Source organism: Hippocampus guttulatus, chromosome 10, assembly GCF_054856545.1.
Source record: "Hippocampus guttulatus isolate MCC_2025c chromosome 10, RoL_Hgut_1.0, whole genome shotgun sequence".
NCBI classification, from domain to species: Eukaryota; Metazoa; Chordata; class Actinopteri; order Syngnathiformes; family Syngnathidae; genus Hippocampus; species Hippocampus guttulatus.
In genome coordinates, this window is record NC_141270.1 from 20,055,423 (window position 1) to 20,072,687 (window position 17,265).

The following is a 17,265-nucleotide window of genomic DNA, read 5'->3' on the forward strand; positions in this document are numbered from 1 at the left end:
TTAAGTGGTCTTTCACTTCACGGCTGTCGTTATTTTGGTATTTGGTATCTTCTGGCAGGTTTCAGTCCATCGCTCTCCTGTTTTGTCGAGGTGTCTCCATCCTTTCGGCTTTTCCACACCACAGCCGCTGCATCGAAATCAACTTTCTACAAAACTTGCACAGAGTGAGAGGTCTGTTTACTTCATTTATTCTGCAAATTTTACATTTGTAGTCCACGTTAGTTTGGCGTTATCACCTAGAAGTGGGGGGGGGGGGGGGGCGGAGGAAAAAAATGATGCTCCTTCAGTGAAGTGTATTTGTTGTTGCCTACCTCACATCTCAGTCTGGATTTAATCAAAAATGCTTCAAATGTACCAAGTGAATAAGAATATGAGTATGCACATGCATGGCTGAGAAAATGTAATCTGTGTTGCAGACATGTGCGTGGCCTGGCCAGAACCAGATCAGAAGGACAGTCAAATGCCATCACTCTGGAGAGAACAGGTGAAGCAGCTGAAGTTGAAACAACAAATCTCTTAAGATTGTTGCTATACAGATATTATGATAATACAGGAACCACTTGAATTGTAAAGTTTTGAATGACTAAAAAGATGTTTTATCCAGAGTTGACAGCTGACTTTGCTTAAGGTTTAAACATTTCATGTCGTCACTTTTTGTCTCCGATTTCCATGCGGATTCGCTTAGAGTTACAGTATATCACTCGCGTCAGCCATAAAACATAAACTCACTAGATTACCGTTGAGTTCCTTAACTTTTGTGTGCATAATTTGGATTTTATGGCTTGTCAAAGAAAACTATCACCTTCAGATTGTTGCTTCCGCAGACATATATCTGTGCTATGGTGCACCATGTGCTTATGACAGCAATCACTCAGATCAGGGGTGGCCAACCAGTCAGAGACTAAGAGCCAATTTTTTTACTGTGTTACTGCAAAAAGCCACACACACACATGCACACACAGGCACAGACACACACTTTTGTGCCCAAAGATCGACTTTTAGAGCGACCAACCTCCCACGATCGACCCGATCGTGCACGTTCAAGCATATGAACACACACACACACACGCCCATGCACTCGCGCACATATGCATGCACGCCACAACGAGCAACAGCCTGAGCGCCCAAACATAAATGAAACCTAAAGACACATCCTGGGTATGATGTAAAACTGCATCTGACCGGGAGAGGGATGGGCGCCGCCAGGTCTAATTGCCCAAGACACACCACATGACGACAACCACAGCTTCAACCATACCGGCTTGGTCGTAGCCTGGGTCAACAAGGACCGCGCCTACCGTTGGCCACCAGGACGGAGGTGGAAAGTTAACTCCAGGGAAACTCTGCAGGTTCCGCGCTAGAGACAACATAATGATCGGAACCTGGAACGTAAGAACACTAACTGCTGATGGGAAACCCAAAGAGTTAGCTCACGAGATGGATCAATACCGCTGGAATATCTTAGGCATTTGCGAATCATCTGCTGATCACACCTCTGCTGATCACAACACCATCCTGCTCCTCCCTGCCTACAGACCGGCCATAAGGAGAGTAGAGAAGGCAACCAAAACCATCAAACAGTGGATGCAGGAGAGCATCACCGCCCTCCAGGGGTGCCTAGAGTCCACAGATTTGTGCAACCTTATCTCCCCCTCCGACGACATCAATGTCCAGGTGGATATAGTCTCCTCATACATCCGCTTCTGTGAGGAAACCATCATCCCCTCCAAGACTGTCACCATCTTCCCCAACAACAAATCATTGATCACCAAGGAGCTGAAGGAGATCATCAACAGGAAGAAGCGCATCTTCTTCTCGGGCACCGAGGTGGAGAAAAAGGAGATTAACAGGGAGGTCAAGAGAGCCATCAAGATCGCCAAGCTGCAATACAAGCGCAAGGTGGAGGAGAAACTTAATGGCGGTAACCTCCGTGCAGCCTGGCAGGGCCTGAAGAAAATGGCAGCTGTGAACACCACCACCAGCACCGCCGCCATCCTCATCCCTGGGAGCAGCCCAGCATCCCTCGCCAACAACCTCAACTCCTTCTACACCAGGTTTGAGACTGATAACTCCACGCAGCTCACCAACATCAGGCCCCATCTCCGGCTCGGCAACTCTTCATTCACATTCCGCACAGAGGACGTTGTGAGGGCCCACAAGAGGACCAAGAGGAGCCGACAACGTCAGTGGCCGCGTCCTCAAGTACTGCGCTGACGAGCTCGGGTGCTTTTTCCAGCTTTTATTCCAGTCCTGCATGAACACCGCCACCGTTCCTAAACTGTGGAAGCACTCCACCATCACCCCCATTCCCAAGAACAATAACCCCAAGACCCTGAACGACCTCCGCCCTGTGGCCCTCACCTCCCACGTGATGAAAGCCATGGAGAGGATCGTCAAGCAACACATCCTCATAAAGACCAGCTCATGCCTCGACCCCCTCCAATTTGCATACCAGGCACGCAGAGGTGTCAACGATGCCAAAGCCTTCATCATCGACACCATCCACAAACATCTGGAATTCCCCAACACCCTGGCTAGGCTTCTGTTTGCTGACTTCTCCTCTGCCTTCAATACCCTGCAGCCTCACATCCTGGCACAGAGGCTCAAGCAGAACTTCTCCTTGAACAACCAACTCATCCTCTGGATCCTGGACTTCCTCACACACAGAACACAGAGAGTCAGGATCAACAACAACCTGTCTGACCTCCTCGCCACCTCCACAGGCTCCCCACAGGGCTGCGTGCTCTCGCCACAGCTCTTCATCCTGTACACGGATGAATGCAGGTCCTCACACTCCAACAGCCACCTGGTGAAGTTCGCTGACGACACTGTCCTCGTGTCTCTGCTCTCCGGCTCCACGCAACACCATGGTCCCGCCCTGCAGCAGTTCGTCGAGTGGTGCGACGCCTCCCGGCTGGAACTGAACATCAGCAAGACCTGCTGGTGAACTTCTCCAGAAAACAAAGAGAGCTGGCCTCGACAATCCCCACCATCATCCAGGGTACTCCAGTGGAAATTGTATCCGAATACAAGTACCTGGGGACCATCCTGGACAATAACCTGAGGTTCTCCTCCAACACCGAGGTGATCCTGAAAAAATTCCACCAGAGGATGTACCTGCTCAGGAAACTGAACTCCTTCTCCATCAGCAGGAAAATCCTCCTGACTTTCTACCAGGCATTCATAGAGTCCGTCCTCTCGTTCTCTATGGCCTGCTGGTTCCACTCCCAAAGTCTGCAGGAGAAGAACCGCCTGGACAGCATCAGCAGAGTGAGCTCCAAGATCATTGGACTTCCCACTCGCCCTCTGACGGCAGTGTGTGAGCAACAGATTCGTGGTCTGGCTGCTCAGATCATGAAAGACCCCTCACATGCTCTCTTCCCCGCGTTCAAATGGCTGCCTTGCAAGGAAGACAAACACCAGCGAGGTGTTGGCTTCCTTGTTCATAAAGACATCACGGACACTGTCATGGGCTGCCGGCCAGTCTCAAGCGGACTCATTATTATTCGCATGAGAGCAACCCCATTTAACATCACCATCATTCAGGTCTACGCACCAACATGATGACAGTGAGGTGGAGGATTTTTACGATCAACTGCAAGCAGTCCTAGATCAAACTTCAAAGGACATCATTATTGTGCAAGGGGACTGGAACGCAAAGGTTGGAGAAGACGCTTCTTACAACTGGAAAGACACATGTGGTCCATACGGCAACAGCGAGACCAATGACAGAGGCCTAAGGCTCTTGGAGTTCGCCAGGTACAAGAACTTGCTGCTGGCGAACACACTTGGCCCCCATAAGCCCCCCAGACGATGGACCTGGCACAGCCCCTGTGGAGAATACCACAACCAGATCGACTACATCTTGGTCATGAAACGCTTCAGCTCAAGCGTTAACATCGGTGGGACGGGCAGCTTTCCAAAAGCAGATATTGGGAGTGATCACGATCTTGTCATGATGTAATTCCGCCTGCGCTTAAAGAATATCAAAAGCTCCAAGTGCACTAGACTGAAGTTTGATCTGGACAAACTGTGAGATCCTGAGGTGGCAGAAGCCTTCAAAGTGATGATAAGAGGGAGGTTTGCACCACTGCTCACCCTGGGCGCAGAAGAAAGTGATGTCAATACCATGACCACCACCTTGAACACAGTCGTAACCGAAACAGCCACGGAGATTCTTGGCAAACTCCACCCAAAGAAAAAACCTTGGGTCACGAATGAACTGCTAGACTTGTGTGACAAGCGGAGAGCCCTAAAGAAGAGTAAGAACTCACCTGAAGGATCTGACGCCTATAGAGAGATCAACAAGAGCGTCAAGAAAGGCATGCAGTCAGCAAAACAGAACTGGATTGAGGGAAAGTGTCAATAAATTGAGAACAGCCTGAATGCCAACAACACCAAGAAGGCATATCAAACTGTTAAAGAGCTAACAAAACCAAAGCAGACCAGAGTCTCTGCAATCCAAAGCAAGACCGGGTGTATGCCTATCGGAAGAACAAAAGATCTTGGACAGATTGACTGAATACTGCTCTGAGCTCTACACCACACTCGAAGCGGCGATCCAACAGTCTTGACGTGTCCTCAATCGACAGAGGAAGAAGACACACTCCCTATCCTTCGTGAAGAAGTTGAGGCAGCAGTGCGAGCACTGAAAATGGGAAAAGCAGCTGGAGTGGACAACATCCCAGGAGAGCTTGTGCAAGCAGGGGGACAAGCCATGATTGACACTCCCACCATCCTTTGTAATAAAATCTGGTAGAGTGGGGAGTGGCCTACATCATGGACCCAGTCACTCATCATCACAATTCCGAAAAAAGGCAATCTACAACTGTGCCAAAACCACCGCACCATCAGTCTGATTAGCCATCCCAGCAAAGTCCTTCTGACGATCTTACTGAATAGGTTAAAACCTCAAGCTGAACTGATCACAGCTGAAGAACAGGCTGGATTCAGGGCAGGACGGAGCACCACAGAACAAATATTCAACCTAAGGATTATCAGCAAGAGATATCTGCGGCATCAACGACATCTCTACCACGTGTTTGTAGACTTCAAGAAAGCCTTTGCAGCACTGTGGACAACCATGAGAAAATACAACATCAGCCCTAAACTTGTCAGAGTCATACAACATCTGTACAGCAAAGCTACCAGTGCAGTTTTCTACAAGGGAGCGAACTGCAGTCAGTAGTTAACTGCTTTTGGTATTCTCTTCGTTTCATCATGGCTGCACAGAGCTCACAAAGTAGTTGTCTGTTTGAGTGTGTGTTGGCGAATGCACATGTCAATTAGTCTAGGGCAGAACCCTTTTAGGTTACAATTGGTTCCTGCTAATAATCACCACTAGATAGCATAGGAACGCTAACAGGGAAACAACTCAATGAGGAATATAAAGAAACTGTTACTACCATATATAAGGCTTATCGGATTATATGGCGCACTATGGGCTTTTGCGACAATTGAAGGTGCACCTTATAGAGCGGAAAATACGGTAATTTAACACACCAGAGATCCATCTAGAAGAATAGAGGCAATCAAATCTTTTTTCTTATATCTGCCCGAAAGTTATCTGCATGGCACTCAGTACTCTACATCAGGCATGTCCAGCTCCGGGCCTGGAGGGCCACTTTCCTGCCTGTTTTCCAGCTCTCCCGGATGCAACACACCTGATTCAGATGATCAGCTCATCAGCCAGCTCTGAAGCAGCATTAGAACGATCCTGATCATTTGATTCAGGTGCGTTGCTCCTGGAGAGCTGGAAAACAGGCAGGACAGGGGCCCTTGAGGACCGACTTTGGACACCCCTGCTTTACATAGATGAACAATTCATCAACAAGGAACATTCCATTGCATGTGTGTACACATTTGTCTTGCAGACATTTCTCAAGGAGCTGTGAATAACAGAGCCATCAGCACACCAAATGGTATGAATAATGCCACAACAATGTTGACACAGCTATATTAGTATGACCTCACATTATTTACCTCAGTCCCTCCACCTCACCCCAACTGTTCCAGGTGTCTGCATCGATGTAACTTTTGAGGAGGGAGTCAGTGCCATCTACAGTGATAAAACAAGTATGTCATTTCTCTTATATTAAATTCTGTTCATTGAGATACTGAGAGAGAAGTCATGCACCTGAATGTGGTTTGGTTTTTGGCAATTTAATGTGGACGTGTGTCAAGATATTTTCCTGATTTTTAGGTCAGTTTGAAGTCAACTACATCATGAACTTAGCAGAATCAGATATTAATGCAAACACTACTGTTGGAGAAACAGTTTGAACGTGGTCAATCATTGATCGTAATTATCACCATTATTTGTCATTCCACAATATTATAAAATCCTGTAAATAAAATTAAAGCACAGATACGTGCAGCAAAAGCATTGCAACATGTTTTACTTAAAATACAAAAAATAAAATTGACAACCCCATGTACTTTTTGCCATCATAAACAGCACCATCCAAAGGGAATTTTCATTTATGCAGGACCCCACAAAATTTACCTAAAATGCCAGACGATCGTGATATACACTAGTGGTGGGGACTATTGAGATTGATGACGTACTGCTGTTCATATCACGAAAACAAAAGCCGGTGTCATGTTTTCATGAACAAGACCTTAACTCATACAATCAAGTTGTCTATACTCATGCCTTTAAAGGACTGGTCAAGTTGAGCCCTTTTTCCAGGTTAGCCGTTCATGCTTGGGACTCTAGTTTCCAGTTTGAGAGCTGAAAATCGTTTCTCTCAGTTGCTCTCGCTCTTTCTTGATCCTGCCACCCCTCTTTCTCCCAAAACCAAACCCTAAATTGTAATTGGTTTCACACCCATTCGTTGGCGGTCAGAGCTGTGGTTTGCATGAATTTTAACATTGTTTCTGTGCCCTGACAGGTTCTCACCAGCAGTCTCGTGTTCTTCATGTACGATCAGATGAAAATCAGTGAGTTGTGCCATTTTGTTTGAAAAAATAAGTACATAAAAAGTCCAACACTGCTGTATGATGTAAAAAGTGCGTGTGCTTGTATGTGTTGTTCTTCCTTAAATGATGAGGCTCAGGAATTTAAAGTCACATCTTATTCCAGACTGGACATGGCTGAAGCTAAGCTTTTCTGTTTCAGAGCTTCTGGATTGAGGCCGTGGAATGTACTGTCTCCTCTCCGTCAGAAAAAGAAAACCAGTGTTTAGTTTACCGTTGCCTTGTTCTGCGTCAAACAAGACACCTCATCACATTATTTTTTTTAACTTCAGATTGTTCAAAATAGAACATGAAAGGGGGAAAAAAAACACATGAGGGGAGTCGCATTTCCAAGCATGTCAGTTTCCATTCCTCTCTCAATTGCTATTTAAGTCCTTGTACATAATCCGTTTCTTTTTTTTAATATCTCTGACTCCCATGTCTCATACGAAAAGTCATCATCTCCATCATATGAATTTCTTCCAAAATTGCCATCCATTGGTATTGGTTAGGTGGTTCCACATTACACTAGTTTCTAGTGAAAGCTTTTTTTACTTGCCACTAATAGTATATTCAGCAAATAGTTATCCCCGTCATATATCAATCCTTTGCTTAAGTCATGCATGTATAAGGTCTTGCAGGTAAAGATGACATTATACCTCAATATCTTTTTCTAATTGTACAGTGTGTATTCTTTCCCCAAAAAGATGCTTTATGACATTTCCAAAGTATTTGCAGGGTCTGTGTTTAATTTGCCACAATCTCTCCAAACTGTAAACTGTCCTGTAAATTAAGCAAAGATTTGTACTCTTGATGCTCTGTGATATCCATCTCAAATTCAGATTCCCCATTTCTTCTTTATATAATTGGTTGAATTTGAAAATATTTACTATCAATGCCTTGACTTGATCAAGAGTTGATTTACAGTTTGGAGTGGGAGCATTTTTTTATTTGGCGGTATGACCCTTAAATACTTGTATAATAGTTGATGTATTAAAAAAGAAAAGGTGAATTGGTGAAGATATGTTATCGTTTGAAGCAGTGATTTCCAACCCGAGTTTTGTCTTCCAACAGTATTTATTAATTAAAAATAAATCCTTGAAAATGAAAAATACAACCTTCGTCCCATCTATTGTATTGAAGAGGAGATAATGTGCAAATCAAACTTCAAACAAGGGTTAATGGCTAAAGATTTGTGTGCCCAGAAAGAATCATTAAATTAGAAAACAGAAATGCATGAAACTGACGCGCGAATACTTGAGGTTCAGCATCCATGGATTCGCCTATTAGCAGATTTTTTTTCCTAACATATTTCAAATAATATTTACATTTTGGAAACATCCTTTTTCTTTTTGCGCCAAATCCTGTTTTTTGGTGAAAACCAACGTGGCATACATTACATACCCGCTTATTTGAGAATTTTGGGTGGGGTCAAGAGAAAAATGTTGTTTTATTTTCCCCAAAGCACCTGTAATTTGGGATGTAACAATAGCAGCGATATTCTGATATTAAAATTCTCACCCTATCATTCTAGTCATATGAAATCAAGCAGCACATCTCTTCAACAATCATGACTTTTTGCCCACATTGTGAACTATATATTCCGTGACACGTTGCTCCGCTGAGTCATTACAAACACATGACAATAAAATGACTGGCCAAGCCTAATTATTTGTCACTGATGTGATGTGCAAAAACTCGATATTCTGTTTTTGTTTTTTTACATTGAGTCTTTTTGCAGTATTGTGAGCTTTTTTTTTTTTTTTAGATCGCCAACCTCCTCACAATATTGTGCCAATTAAATCAAGTCAGCTTTATTGTCAAATACGCTCTGTGCAACATACATCACAGATGACATTTCCTCTCAACCACAGTGCAAACACGCAGTGCATTGAAACACACAGCTAAAAATAAGGGCAGCAAAAGTGAACTGCATAAAAAGACAAAGACAGAAATATATAAATGTAAACAAATAAAACAAGAAAGATATATAAAAAATCAACATACAACCAACATGATCTCATTTCCTGATGTTTTTATATCGTTACTTTTCATAATAATAATAAATGCTCTTGCGATGGGCGGCCCGGTAGTCCAGTGGTTAGCACGTCGGCTTCACAGTGCAGAGGTACCGGGTTCGATTCCAGCTCCGGCCTCCCTGTGTGGAGTTTGCATGTTCTCCCCGGGCCTGCGTGGGTTTTCTCCGGGTGCTCCGGCTTCCTCCCACATTCCAAAAACATGCATGGCAGGCTGATTGGACGCTCTAAATTGTCCCTAGGTGTGAGTGTGGGCGTGGATGGTTGTTCGTCTCTGTGCGCCCTGCGATTGGCTGGCGACTGATTCAGGGTGTCCCCCGCCTACTGCCCGGAGACGGCTGGGATAGGCTCCAGCACCCCCCGCGACCCTAGTGAGGATCAAGCGGTTCGGAAGATGGATGGATGGATGCTCTTGCGATGCGGAGGCCCAGTCTCATTCGGCTGGGTCGTCACAATGCGTAGAGCCGATCAGCTTCACCAGGGCCCGCCAATGACCACGGTCATGAGCCAGGTCCACTGCATCCTCCAGGGTAAGGCCCTGGTATTTGAGATCCTCCCTGATGACATCAAGCCATCTGGTGTGGGGTCTGTCGCGTGGCCTGTGGGAAGGACTCAGAGTAGTAGCTTTAGCATTTATAAAAGTATTCTTAAAAAAAATCACACAACGTACTATCACGATAGTCACGTCATACATTGACTACTGAGCGAACTAAATTTCCCGCAGCACTGACTGGACAAGCAATGTAATGTGATCATCTGCAGCCAGTGATGGCCAAGCGGGCACTTCATAACTAATTGACATGTTGAGTCGGGTGTGTCTTAACCTCCATGGCAGAGGCTTCGTCGAACCCCTGGGGTTCGATTGAACCACTGCTCCAGTGTCTGTACTTCCCGAGACTGTTGAAAAGAAAGAGCATGTTAAAATAAGAAAAAAAAAGCATTTTTCACAGCCCTGTTTTGTTCAGTGAAAATGTCGGTGCTGTTGGACAGTGCGGCTGGATGGATCGATACCTAGTGGAGCTGACGATGAGAAGAAAGGAGCGTCAGCGCAGAGCGCCGATGCGTCTGTGGAACTGGGAGTCGCCGCTTGGAATTGAAGTAGATTTACTGGGACAGGAGATGAGATCCAATCTCTTTTTTTTTCGTGAATGGACGCTTCAGCTTCTTGTTTGCTTTCAAACTTAGCTGCACACTGATTTCGGTTGGGAGGAATGTCGGGGCTATTCGACTGTCGCCGCTGGATGGGGCTTGTGTTTTTTGCACCTGTAATGGGAAGAGTTTTTCCACAGCCCCGTTTTGTTCAGTGGAGATGTTGCCGCTGTTGGACAGTCTGCGTAGGTGCACCTGGATGAATGGCTTGTGGAGCCGAGGATGAGACGTAGTAGATGTGTGCATGTTTTGAGCATGACATCTCTGATCCACTAGTGAAAGGACACTTTCTCTCCTCTTTCATTGAGAACTGCTTCAAAAACAAGGCGTGTGCAGGAATAGTAGTGACGAATAAGAGAATAAAAAAGAAAGAAATATGGACCAACTTACAACAAAGAATCACTTTAGTAACTATAACAGTAAAGATTTTAAGTGCATCTGAAATTCAAAAATAAAATTAAATCCTTAATAAAAAAAATTTTGACTGACCATGTCAAACCATACAATACATAATTGTATTACATAAAATCAATAAATAATAATGCATTCAAACTGATCACCAACATTAATTCAGGAGCATAGTATGAAAACCTGCAAAACAAAAATTGCGGTATATAAAATAATTTATGCAGATTTTTTTTTTTTTTTAAATCAGATAATGTCTGGATTAATGGCTACATGTAGCAGTCACAAAGCGGGATGCTTGTTGGCAATATTTGGCACGTTTTCGCTGAAAAAAACTCGAGCGGCTCATCAGCGTGATTGGAGTGTCATGTCTTTAAGTGGGGCGGCCCGGTAGTCCAGTGGTTAGCACGTCGACTTCACAGTGCAGAGGTACCGGGTTCGATTCCAGCTCCGGCCTCCCTGTGTGGAGTTTGCATGTTCTCCCCGGGCCTGCGTGGGTTTTCTCCGGGTACTCCGGTTTCCTCCCACATTCCAAAAACATGCATGGCAGGCTGATTGAACGCTCTAAATTGTCCCTAGGTGTGAATGTGAGCGTGGATGGTTGTTCGTCTCTGTGTGCCCTGCGATTGGCTGGCGACTGATTCAGGGTGTCCCCCGCCTACTGCCCGGAGACGGCTGGGATAGGCTCCAGCACCCCCCGCGACCCTAGTGAGGATCAAGCGGTTCGGAAGATGGATGGATGGATGCTCTTGCGATGCGGAGGCCCAGTCTCATTCGGCTGGGTCGTCACAATGCGTAGAGCCGATCAGCTTCACCAGGGCCCGCCAATGACCACGGTCATGAGCCAGGTCCACTGCATCCTCCAGGGTAAGGCCCTGGTATTTGAGATCCTCCCTGATGACATCAAGCCATCTGGTGTGGGGTCTGTCGCGTGGCCTGTGGGAAGGACTCAGAGTAGTAGCTTTAGCATTTATAAAAGTATTCTTAAAAAAAATCACACAACGTACTATCACGATAGTCACGTCATACATTGACTACTGAGCGAACTAAATTTCCCGCAGCACTGACTGGACAAGCAATGTAATGTGATCATCTGCAGCCAGTGATGGCCAAGCGGGCACTTCATAACTAATTGACATGTTGAGTCGGGTGTGTCTTAACCTCCATGGCAGAGGCTTCGTCGAACCCCTGGGGTTCGATTGAACCACTGCTCCAGTGTCTGTACTTCCCGAGACTGTTGAAAAGAAAGAGCATGTTAAAATAAGAAAAAAAAAGCATTTTTCACAGCCCTGTTTTGTTCAGTGAAAATGTCGGTGCTGTTGGACAGTGCGGCTGGATGGATCGATACCTAGTGGAGCTGACGATGAGAAGAAAGGAGCGTCAGCGCAGAGCGCCGATGCGTCTGTGGAACTGGGAGTCGCCGCTTGGAATTGAAGTAGATTTACTGGGACAGGAGATGAGATCCAATCTCTTTTTTTTTCGTGAATGGACGCTTCAGCTTCTTGTTTGCTTTCAAACTTAGCTGCACACTGATTTCGGTTGGGAGGAATGTCGGGGCTATTCGACTGTCGCCGCTGGATGGGGCTTGTGTTTTTTGCACCTGTAATGGGAAGAGTTTTTCCACAGCCCCGTTTTGTTCAGTGGAGATGTTGCCGCTGTTGGACAGTCTGCGTAGGTGCACCTGGATGAATGGCTTGTGGAGCCGAGGATGAGACGTAGTAGATGTGTGCATGTTTTGAGCATGACATCTCTGATCCACTAGTGAAAGGACACTTTCTCTCCTCTTTCATTGAGAACTGCTTCAAAAACAAGGCGTGTGCAGGAATAGTAGTGACGAATAAGAGAATAAAAAAGAAAGAAATATGGACCAACTTACAACAAAGAATCACTTTAGTAACTATAACAGTAAAGATTTTAAGTGCATCTGAAATTCAAAAATAAAATTAAATCCTTAATAAAAAAAATTTTGACTGACCATGTCAAACCATACAATACATAATTGTATTACATAAAATCAATAAATAATAATGCATTCAAACTGATCACCAACATTAATTCAGGAGCATAGTATGAAAACCTGCAAAACAAAAATTGCGGTATATAAAATAATTTATGCTGATTTATTTTTTTTTTAAATCAGATGATGTCTGGATTAATGGCTACATGTAGCAGTCACAAAGCGGGATGCTTGTTGGCAATATTTGGCACGTTTTCGCTGAAAAAAACTCGAGCGGCTCATCAGCGTGATTGGAGTGTCATGTCTTTAAGTGGGGCGGCCCGGTAGTCCAGTGGTTAGCACGTCGACTTCACAGTGCAGAGGTACCGGGTTCGATTCCAGCTCCGGCCTCCCTGTGTGGAGTTTGCATGTTCTCCCCGGGCCTGCGTGGGTTTTCTCCGGGTACTCCGGTTTCCTCCCACATTCCAAAAACATGCATGGCAGGCTGATTGAACGCTCTAAATTGTCCCTAGGTGTGAATGTGAGCGTGGATGGTTGTTCGTCTCTGTGTGCCCTGCGATTGGCTGGCAACCGATTCAGGGTGTCCCCCGCCTACTGCTCGAAGACAGCTGGGATAGGCTCCAGCACCCCCCTAGTGAGGATCGAGCGGTTCGGGAAATGGACGGATGGATGGATGTCTTTAAGTGACACCTTAATTTATTTGGATTCAAGCTGTCCGCTGCTAACATTTTTAGACACAGTAGGTACATCAGTCTTTCCTCGTCTACCACCGTAGTCACAGTGAAGCCAAGCGCGACATACACTTCATCATATATCCTCGTTTTAGCTTTCGGGAGACCGTCTCTCTCCGCCTGTCGACTTTGTGTCTGCACTTCATACTTATACTCTGTGCTGTGTGCACCGAGTGAATGCTCCCTGCGCACACTCTGCCAATGAGAGCGTCACTGCCCCCTACTGTAGTGGATGAGCAATTGCACTTTATTCTAGGACAGTAAAAAAAAATTAAACAGCATGTTCCCCGAGGTCAAACGCGCCCCCCTTGATGGTGCCTTGCGGATGGGGGGGGGCACTCCCCTATTTGAGAAGCACTGCAGTGTGGTAAGATAGTTGAACTGAGGCAAAGAAGTCACTGCGGAGACTAATCTGTTCTGCAGAAAAGACCATTGGCTGCTCTCTGTCCTCACTGCAAAACATCGCCTCATCCCGCTATCCCAGCGGAGCAAATAGGATAATTCACTCCTGAAACCCGCTCACAGACATTTTCCATGACTTCCCTCAGAAATGCCATACAGGTCTGTCAGATCCCACACATCCAGATTCAACGAAAGTTTTTTTTTTTCATTCATCACGACATTGAACACTCACTTAAAATAATAGTACAGTATTAAATGCAGGATTTTATTCTTTTATCAGGGATTATTGCACTCCTCTGACACTGGTGTACACTTTACATAAAACATAATTTTAGAAAACCTATTGCTGCTTAGTTTTTGCGTAGTACTGTTTCCTCCTGTTTTATTTACAGTTTTTTTTAGATGCGCTTGATGGAGATGCACTCCTAATTTCGTTGTGACATACAATGACAATAAAGCTATTTTGATTTTGATTCACTGATGTTTGCAATTGATAAAAAGACTGTGCAGTTTTAAGAGGTTACTTTTAGTCTCTGGAGAGCATAGACGGCATCCTCCCGCAGCTCCAGCCACCAAAACCGCTGAGAGATGAGCTGTAAGGTCCGGTTCACCCCAGGATGGCAAGCCACCTTAGACGAGCGCCCCCACTGACTGCAACACCTCAGAGCGCAGAGGTACAAAAAGCTTCCCTGCGGGACAGCCATTCGGGACTTGGGTTCCGTTCTGGGACTCCTGGACCCTCCGTTCGATCTCCCACCTAAGGGCCCTCAAAATGCAGTGGTCGGGAAGAATGCTCTGTGGTTCGCTGCTCCTCTCCGCGGGGTCGTGGACACGAGAGAGAGCATCAGGTCGTATGCTCTTGGAGCCAGGACAGTAGGTAAGTGTAAAGTTGAAACGTGTAAGGAGACGCGCCCACCGGGCTTGACGTGGGTTTAGTCTCTTGGCAGAGCGAATGTATGCGAGGTTCTTGTGGTCGGTGTACACAGTGAACGGCTCTTCAGTCCCCTCGAGCCAATGTCGCCATTCCTGCAGAGCCAAAACAACAGCTAGTAGTTCCCGGTTTCCCACGTCATAGTTGGCTTTGGCTGGACTGAGACAACGAGAGAAGAAGGCACAAGGGTGGAGTCTCTGGTCAACGCTGAGACAATACCGCCCCCACCCCTGAATCCGAAGCGTCCACCTCTACAATGAAAGGATAAGATGGGTTAGGATGTTGCAAAACCGGGGGGTTAGTGAAGGCCTTCTTTAATTCCAAGAACGCATTGTCGGCGTCAGTGTTCCACCTAAAGGGAACCTTAACAGAGGTCATCTGGGTCAGAGGTAGGGCTCTCTGGCTGTAATTACGGATGAACCGGCGATAGAAGTTGGCGAAACCCAAGAAACGTTGCAGTTGTTTTCTAGTGGTTGGTGTAGGCCACTCTACCACTGCCTCAACAATGGTGGAGTCAGCCCATGAAGGACTGTAGATCAGGGGTGTCAAACTCATTTCATATTGTGGGCCGCATACGGCCTCGGTAGATGTCAAGTTGGCCAGACCATTAAAATTATACCATACTCTGCTATAAATAACCAAAATATCACGTCTTTCCTTTGTTTTGATATAGCGAAGCACAAGAACATGTGGAAAATGTTGAAATGTACCTACATTTCATTTAGCTAACATTTCATAAAACACCTTAGATTTCCTTAGACAAAAGTGCAATTTACTTTTATCATTCACATATATGCATTGCAACTGATCCCACTGATTGTACAAAGGCACAAAAGTTGAACAAGTAATTAGTATTCAAAAATATAGTCATGCATTTTAAGATTAAACGAAATTTATAAAGTAAGGATTTTTTAAACCATTTACACCTGTGCATATGAAATCTAAATGTAACCTCCGCCTACACTACGAACTAAAGAGAAAACGGTGTGCCCCCTAGCGGATAATACATGAATGGCATCATATTCAAAATATTCCTTCCGTGTCTTTTATGTACTTTTTTCATTTTCAAATTATCCTGCGGGCTTGATCGAACCCCCTCGGGGGCCGGTTCCGGCCCGCGGGCCGTATGTTTGACACCACTGCCATAGACAGTTCCGTCCAGCTCCAGTCTCTTTGGAAGTCCCGAACTGGACTCCTCCCTTTTCGGCTCCCGTGAGCCAGTGCTGGGTGTTAACTCACATTTGTCGGAGCGCGTGGCAAGGCATGTCGGTGTCATGGTACAGTCGGCAACTCGATGTCCTTGTTGACCGCAGTCGAAGCAGGCCTGGTCCCGAATCCGGCGCCGTCTCTCCTCTGTCCCCAAACGTCCACCTCCCAGCTGCATGGGCTCCCTCCCCATCTGCGTCGGCAGTCCCGGTGTTGCTCTGGTCTGGACGGTCGCCAGGACCCGTGGGAAGCTGGCCGACCACCCGCAGGTCGGGGCTGGAAACGGACGTTTCCCCGTTCGTCTCCGCGTTCCCGGTCTCGTTCCCGCAAATGAGGTTGTCCACAACAAGTGCCAGATTAATGAGTTCCTCTCAGGTGGTGCTGTCATCGCGGGTTGCCAGTTCGTCTTTCAGTGATACATTTAATCCGCGACGAAACAAGCTACAAAACAAGCGGTCACCGTAACCACTCCGGGCGGCCAAAATCCGAAAAGAAATTGAGTACTTGACTACGGATTGTTTCCCTTGCCGAATAGCTAATAGCCGTCCTTTGGCCTCTCTTCCCATGACAGGATGGTGAAACACACGACGAAACTCGGCGACAAAATCAGGGTTGAGCATTGCTTATTTCCACCGCCCATGACGCCGCCTGACCAGTCAATAGGCTCATTACGAATGCCACCTTGGTAGTATCCTTCTCATAAGTGAAAGGTTGCTGGTCGAATATTAGTGAGCATTGCTGCAAAAATTGTCCACAGAGCCCCGGTCCGCCATCATAATGTGGTGGGTGTGGGAAATGAGGTTCCCGCACCACGATGGGCGGGGAGGGGGGGAATGGTATCTTGGTGGTTACCTTTGGTGTTCCCGATGATGGCGTTCCTCGGTTGCTCACTTGTTCCATCTGGGAACTCAAATGATCAAGCCGATGAGCCAGCATGGAGACTGCCTCCCGGAGCTCCGTGAGCGCTTGTCTCTGCTGGCCCACCAGTTGTCCTTTGCTGGTCAAGGCGGTCATTATCTTATTAACGTCTATGGGATCCATTGTGGTCGGAGTATTTCTGTCACGTTTCAGGCAAGCCGAATAAAGTTTGGAACCCCAAAAAACGTAGACGCCAACAACATGTCCGTAACAAACGAATATAATATATTCGTTGTCAGTTCAATTAATATATAATTGAACTGACAACGAATTAACATAAAGCGCTGGTCCAAACAGAGACCAGGGAGAACACGAAACAAATAACAGAAAGCGCTTGCAACAAACGAAAAACAACGTATCAAAAACGCACGTGAGAAAAGCCAAATCACAAAATAAAAAGCATACTCCAGTCGCAGAATAAATGGTACCGAGAAGCCAAAAGCGAAAACACGACAAGATCGATCACAAAATTGGTCTATGAGCATGGAAGCAGCAAGCAGTGATGTGTTCCTTGAGCCAGTCCTAGGCCTCGAGGACCGGCTCGAGGACTGAAGGGCGGTCCTTGGTCCTCGG

The 17,265-nt window shown here is 46.1% G+C and overlaps 1 protein-coding gene across 2 annotated transcripts in view; it reads left to right on the plus strand.

Moving 5' to 3' along the window:
* Nucleotides 1–8,074, plus strand: part of ncapd3 (non-SMC condensin II complex, subunit D3) — a 37,391-nt gene extending 29,317 nt beyond the window's left edge. For both annotated transcript variants that reach the window (XM_086121814.1, XM_086121813.1), the window contains exons 30-35: nucleotides 59–171; nucleotides 417–484; nucleotides 5,874–5,921; nucleotides 6,016–6,075; nucleotides 6,894–6,942; nucleotides 7,121–8,074. In XM_086121814.1, coding sequence (XP_085977940.1) covers nucleotides 59–171; nucleotides 417–484; nucleotides 5,874–5,921; nucleotides 6,016–6,075; nucleotides 6,894–6,942; nucleotides 7,121–7,187 — 405 coding nt within the window. In that variant the 3' untranslated portion in view covers nucleotides 7,188–8,074. The remainder of the gene's footprint in view (nucleotides 1–58; nucleotides 172–416; nucleotides 485–5,873; nucleotides 5,922–6,015; nucleotides 6,076–6,893; nucleotides 6,943–7,120) is intronic.
* The last annotated feature ends 9,191 nt before the right edge of the window (nucleotides 8,075–17,265 follow it).